The sequence below is a fragment of the Dipodomys ordii genome, unplaced genomic scaffold, assembly GCF_000151885.1.
Source record: "Dipodomys ordii isolate 6190 unplaced genomic scaffold, Dord_2.0 Scaffold108, whole genome shotgun sequence".
NCBI lineage: Eukaryota > Metazoa > Chordata > Mammalia > Rodentia > Heteromyidae > Dipodomys > Dipodomys ordii.
This window is the reverse complement of record NW_012267324.1, coordinates 1883460-1889309: the sequence shown is the minus strand read 5'-3', so window position 1 is coordinate 1889309 and position 5850 is coordinate 1883460. Positions and strand designations below refer to the sequence as shown.

General features: G+C 66.8%; 1 protein-coding gene across 1 annotated transcript in view; it reads left to right on the top strand.

The window, feature by feature from the left end:
* Positions 1-834: 834 nt before the first annotated feature.
* Positions 835-5850, top strand: part of Kcnn1 (potassium channel, calcium activated intermediate/small conductance subfamily N alpha, member 1) — a gene marked incomplete at its 3' end in the record, with an annotated part of 8314 nt that continues 3298 nt past the window's right edge. Inside the window, exons 1-6 of the mRNA XM_013028375.1 lie at positions 835-1198; positions 1522-1617; positions 2357-2775; positions 3813-3954; positions 5035-5145; positions 5644-5771. Coding sequence (XP_012883829.1) covers positions 890-1198; positions 1522-1617; positions 2357-2775; positions 3813-3954; positions 5035-5145; positions 5644-5771 — 1205 coding nt within the window. The remainder of the gene's footprint in view (positions 1199-1521; positions 1618-2356; positions 2776-3812; positions 3955-5034; positions 5146-5643; positions 5772-5850) is intronic.

Below are 5850 nucleotides of genomic sequence, written 5' to 3'. Positions count from 1 at the left end.
GTCGGGCGGCTGAGTCACGGCCCCGAGCTGCCTTCTGGAAGGTCGCTCGCAGCAGCCTGAGCCAGTCCTGTCCTTGGTCTCCTCCACCTGCCTGTCTGCCGACCTGCACCCCAGTCCCCGCCCCCCCAACCGGCCTGCACCCCCGCAACCCCCCAGCCGCCCTGCACCCCAGTCCCCAACCCCCCAGCCAACCTGCACCCCAGCCCCCCCAGTGGGCCTGCACCCCAGCAACCCCCCAGCCGACCTGCACCCCAGCCCCCGCCACCCCATCCCTCCCCCCTGCCTGCACCCCAGTCCCTGCCCCCCACCGGCCTGCACCCTAGCCCAGGCCCCCCCCAGCCAGCCTGCACCCCAGCCCTCCTCCCTGCCTGCACCCCCTCCCCCAGCCGACGCATCCCGAGGCCAGCTGCATGGCTGCGGGTTGGCCGGCAGGGCCCTCCTCTCCCAACACCAGCAGAAGCAGGGCCCGGGCAACCCACAGCCTCCACACAGTGGGTGGAGATCTGGGTTCTTGCATGGAGGAGCAAGACCAGGCCGGGCCGCGCCAGCCGGAGGTCTGGCCATGCCCAAGGGTGGCCCTGTGGCCCAGCCCATCCGGTGGGACAGGGAGGGTTGCCCTCGGGCCAGGTGCGTCCAGGGCAGGGCCGGGAAGGCCGGGGGCTCCTGGCCAGGCCAGGCACTGGGGGCCCTTCGGCTCGTGGGACCAGAGGTGGGGCGACCCACACCTGGTTCTGGTTCTGGGTTCAGAGCCTGCGATGGAGGTGGAGGTTCGCCCCACATTGCCTGACCAAGCCCCTCTGTCCTGCAGGTCGGCTTGGGGGTCACTCTGCCGAGCCATGCCGGGCCCTGGGCGGCTGGCAGCAAGCCCAGGCCCAGCACCCAGCTGGCCATGAACGGCCACAGCCACAACGGCGGCCTGGGGCCTCTGGAGCCCGAGGCCAGCCGGCCTGCGCAGGGCCTGTGTGGCCCCCGGGGGCAGGCCCAGGAGGAGGCGGGGGACACAGAGGAGGAGGAGGAGGAGGACACAGGAGGGCCCCGGGGGACGGGGGCGCCCCCCGCGGCGGGCCACCGGCTGGGCCGCCGGCGCGTGCTGTTGGAGAAGCGCAAGCGTCTGGGTGACTACGCGCTCATCTTCGGCATGTTTGGCATCGTGGTGATGGTGACGGAGACTGAGCTGTCCTGGGGTGTCTACACCAAGGTGGGGACCCCCATAGCTCCGTCCTGAGCCATGCCAGTGTGGACTGGCCCCAGGAGGGGGGGAACCAGAGACAAGCGGGACCGAGGCCCCATGGGACTGGGAAGGGCCGGGCCAGGCCTCGGTGGTCAGTCCTGGCTGAATGGGGGGGGGTAGGGGAGCCTTTGCGTTTCCGACCTGCTGTCTGGCCCAGCAAGGCTGCCTCACCCAAGGCCTGGGTGGGGACACTGAGGCCTGGGGGAGGGGGCAGAAGCCAGCTGTGATGGCCTAGGGCTGGGGGGTGAGGCCCGAACCCCCGTCAGCTCACTGCTGCCTCCTGTGTGCAGGAGTCTCTCTTCTCCCTGGCGATGAAATGCTTGATCAGCCTGTCCACGCTCATCCTGCTGGGCCTCGTCATTCTCTACCACGCACGGGAGATCCAGGTACGTGCCCTCCCTCCAGCCTGCCCACCCGCTCCCCGCTAGGTCCTCCCCCATCGGGCACACTCGCTTCCTGATCTCCAGAAGGAAAATCAGACTCATGGGAACTCCCTGCCCCAGCTGGCGGTGTGCCAATGCCCCGGGCACAGCGTTGGTGCTGGCTGTCCAGCAGTTCCCGTTACAGTGGATGCTTGGTAGGATGGGGACCAGGACCCCATGGGGACCAAACTCTGTGGCTATTTAGGTCCCTTAATATCACTGCGCTGGGTTTGGGTAGCCCAGAAAATTTGCACACACCCTGCACATTTGCATAGATCTGCATATTTGCACACTACGCATTTGCATATACCATGCACTTTTGCATATACCATGCACATTTGCATAGGCCCTAAGTGCACAACCCTCTCTGGGTAACAAGGTAACAGTGTGAGTTGGCTCCCTGATCACCTATTCAAGGACAGGATCCTCTGCACTTAGTCCTCTGACACAATGTTGCTCCTGGTTGCTACACCGCATGGTCTCTGGAGGAAGAGACCAGAAGCCTGGTGCTCAGGGGTAGCACCACCATTCCCCTCAGCAGGGAAGAAACAAAGGCGCAGCCTCCTAGGGCTGAGCACCATGTAGCACAATGTGGGTGGAATATTACTCAGCAGTAACAAAGGACCAAGCTCTGGGGATGCAGGGACTGAGGAGCCTTGAATCTCACGGTGGGCAGGCACCCACCCCCAGCCTCCGTCCACAGCTGTTCATGGTGGACAATGGGGCGGACGACTGGAGGATTGCGCTGACCTGTGAGCGTGTGCTCCTCATCGCGCTGGAGCTGGCCGTGTGCGCCGTCCACCCAGTGCCCGGCCACTACCGCTTCACGTGGACGGCGCGGCTGGCGTTCACCTACGCGCCGTCGGAGGCCCAGGCGGACGTGGACGTGCTGCTGTCCGTCCCCATGTTCCTGCGGCTCTACCTTCTGGGCCGGGCACTGCTGCTGCACAGCAAGGCCTTCACCGACGCCTCCAGCCGCAGCATCGGCGCTCTCAACAAGGTCACCTTCAACACCCGCTTCGTCACCAAGACCCTCATGACCGTCTGCCCCGGCACCGTGCTCCTGGTCTTCAGCATCTCCTCCTGGGTCATTGCGGCCTGGACTGTGCGCGTCTGCGAGAGGTAACAGCGCCCTGGCCCCCCTCCCCCGGTCCCCAGCCCCGACCCCGGCTCCAGGCCGCACCGTCCCCGCCTCCTCCCTGACCCCAGGACTTGGGGTATCCCAGTGCGGGCCATCCTGGCTGTCTCCGAGGACCTTCTTCCGGCCAGCCCTCTGTCCTGGGCCACTGGCTTCCGGCCAGGGTGGCAGAGGCAGCCACGATTAACCAGCTTTCCTCTCCTCTGCCGCCCTGCCGGACCGAAGGGAAGACATGTGAGTCCCGGTGGGTCTCTGCCATGCTGCCCCCTGCCCTCCCCTCCCCATGCCCCCCGTCCTGCTCTCCAGGAGTTTAAGACTTGCTGCCACGGGAGGGCGCAGCCAGGCCTCCCCCGGAGTTCCCCTCAGCCGAGCCCGGGGACAGCGGCAGCCTCGTCGCCCACCAGGCCGGGCCCGGGCAGACCCAGTCCTCCCTGCCCCTGCACTGGGGGACCCTGTGCCCCCAGCCCAGCCCGGGCTCGCGGGGTGCAGCTGTGTCTGGCTGCCACAGCTGGGTGGCACAGCCGTTCCCACGGTTCTGTGCGGGACACCGCACCCCTCCCACCGAGGCCAGCCCAGCAGCAGCAGCCAGTCCTAAACCCTGTGCGCGCCGCTTGTCCCCTGCATGTCCATCCCCCCAGCCGCGTCCCCAGCTCTGTGGCGCCAGGGCAGGGGAGGGGGCTCTCTCTCGCTGTCCGTGGAAACCGCTGCTGTCCCCCACCTGCGGCCCCCAGTGTGGCCCGGCCCTGGGGGTGGGATGGGGGGGCTCCCAGGCTCAGCTGCACCTCCCGTACTTGGCCCGGCGCCCGCACTCCCTGCCATGAACCACTGCCCAGCCGGACCTGCGCTGGGCGCCCTTGGCACCTTCTGGAAGTCCCTCCTCATGTCTTCCCCCTGCCTGCGGCACCCCCAGTCCCTGGGCTCCACGTGTGGCCTGTGTGTCGGGGAGGGGCGCTCAGCCGGGACCCGGGGTCACGCTGTGCGCTGAGGTGCTGACTGCTGGCCCTGCCCACCTGCCCGGCAGGTACCATGACCAGCAGGAGGTGACCAGCAGCTTCCTGGGGGCCATGTGGCTGGTGTCCATCACCTTCCTGTCCATCGGCTACGGGGACATGGCACCCCACACCTACTGCGGCAAGGGCGTGTGCCTGCTCACCGGCATCATGGTAAGGCCGGCTGGTGCTGCACAGTCTGGCTGGGCAGGGCCCTGTGCTCCAGTGCCTCAACTTCCCCTGCCGTACCCACCTCCCCATCCTCAGCTTGCTGTTCCTTTAAGTGAGCAACTGCACCTCAGTCCGTGTCTGACGCTCAGGTGTACAAGCATCTCTAGTCCTGCTTCTGTCCCCCAAGTTGTCACTGTGTGCGTGTGTGTGCATGTGTGTGCGTGCGCACATGTGCTACACACGCTTCAACTCAAACTAGGCTCTGTCCCTGCACAAAGCTAGCCTTCCATCACTGAGCCACAGCACCACTTCCAGTTTCTGGTGGTTCATTGGAGATCAGAGTCTCAGGGCTTTTGTGCTCAGGCTGGCTTTGAACCATGATCTTCACACCTCAGCCTCCTGAGCAGCTGGGATGATGGGTGTGAGCCACGAGCACCCAGCTTCTTTTTTCCTTCCTTCCTCCTTTCTTTTCCTTCCTTCCCACCTTCATTCCTTCCCTTCCCCTCCGTTTCCTCTCTATTTATTGTAGTTTTGCTGCACTGCCCAGTGGGCTGACCCTGAACCCTTGGCCTCACTCAATCCTTTACCTTCTGAGCAGTTGGGACCGCAGGCCCCACTTGGCTGCGGTGTTCCTCTCCTCTCTCTGGGCCAGCTCCCCTGTCCATTTGGCCCATGTGCAGGGGTGCAGGCCAGCCACTGCCAGCACATCCCCGTCTTGAGCACGGTGCCTCTGAGAGTGGTTGGCTGTTGGTCAGTGCACATCTGTGCTGTGTGCTCTGCTTCTCTGTGGGCCCCTTGGCCGTTCTTTTTCCTGGCTGTATAGTATTCTAGGTGTAGATGTGTAACAGGTTGTTTGGGCCTGCTCAGCCGTACTTTTCTGGAGAAGCAGTTTCTCAAGCCTTTCTCTTGGTCAGGACTGCCCTCAGGCAGCCCTGCTCATGCCTGTGTTCACTTCACCTGGGCTGACCTCTGAACCCCACGGGGCAAGCGAGGTCGCTTGTGCTGCCCGGGGACCCAGGACGCTGCCTGACACCTGGGTCTCCTCACCGCCCCTCTCCGGGGGTGTCACACACCACCCTGCAGGGCGCGGGCTGCACGGCGCTGGTGGTGGCGGTGGTGGCGCGGAAGCTGGAGCTCACCAAGGCGGAGAAGCATGTGCACAACTTCATGATGGACACGCAGCTCACCAAGCGGGTGAGCGCCGCCCCCTCTGGCTCCCAGCGCCCCTCCTGCTTCCTCCCCGCCCTCGGGCTCCAGCCCCTGGCTCCCACCACACCCTCCGGCTCGGCCCCGCCCCCGGCCCCGCCCCTGGCTCCCACCACACCCTCCGGCTCGGCCCCGCCCCCTCCCGGCCACGCCCCTGGCTCCCACAACACCCTCCGGCTCGCCACGCCCCCTCCCGGCCCGGCACGCCCCTCCCGGCCTTGCCCCTGGCTCCCACCACACCCTCCGGCCCGGCCACGCCCTCCCGGCCACGCCCCATTCCGGCCACGCCCCTCCCGGCCTCGCCCGCGCTGCCCTGCGCCAGGCCTCGGGCAATGCCCCGACGTCTCCAGCCTGAGCAGGTTGACCGCTCTGTGCCTCAGTGTCCCGCGTTAGGCCCAGGCGCAGTGCACGGGGGTGGGCGCTCCGGGGGCCCTGTCCGGCAGCCCCGGGTCCGTGCCCGCCCTCAGGACCGGCCTCGGCCCGCAGGTGAAGAACGCGGCGGCGAACGTGCTCCGGGAGACGTGGCTCATCTACAAACACACGCGGCTGGTGCGGAGGCCGGACCCGGCCCGCGTGCGCAAACACCAGCGTAAGTTCCTCCAGGCCATCAATCAGTAAGTGCGGGCCCGGTGGCGGCGGGACGCGGCGGCTCGGACGGGGCGGGGGAAGGAGGCGGGGCGAGGGCCGGCGGGG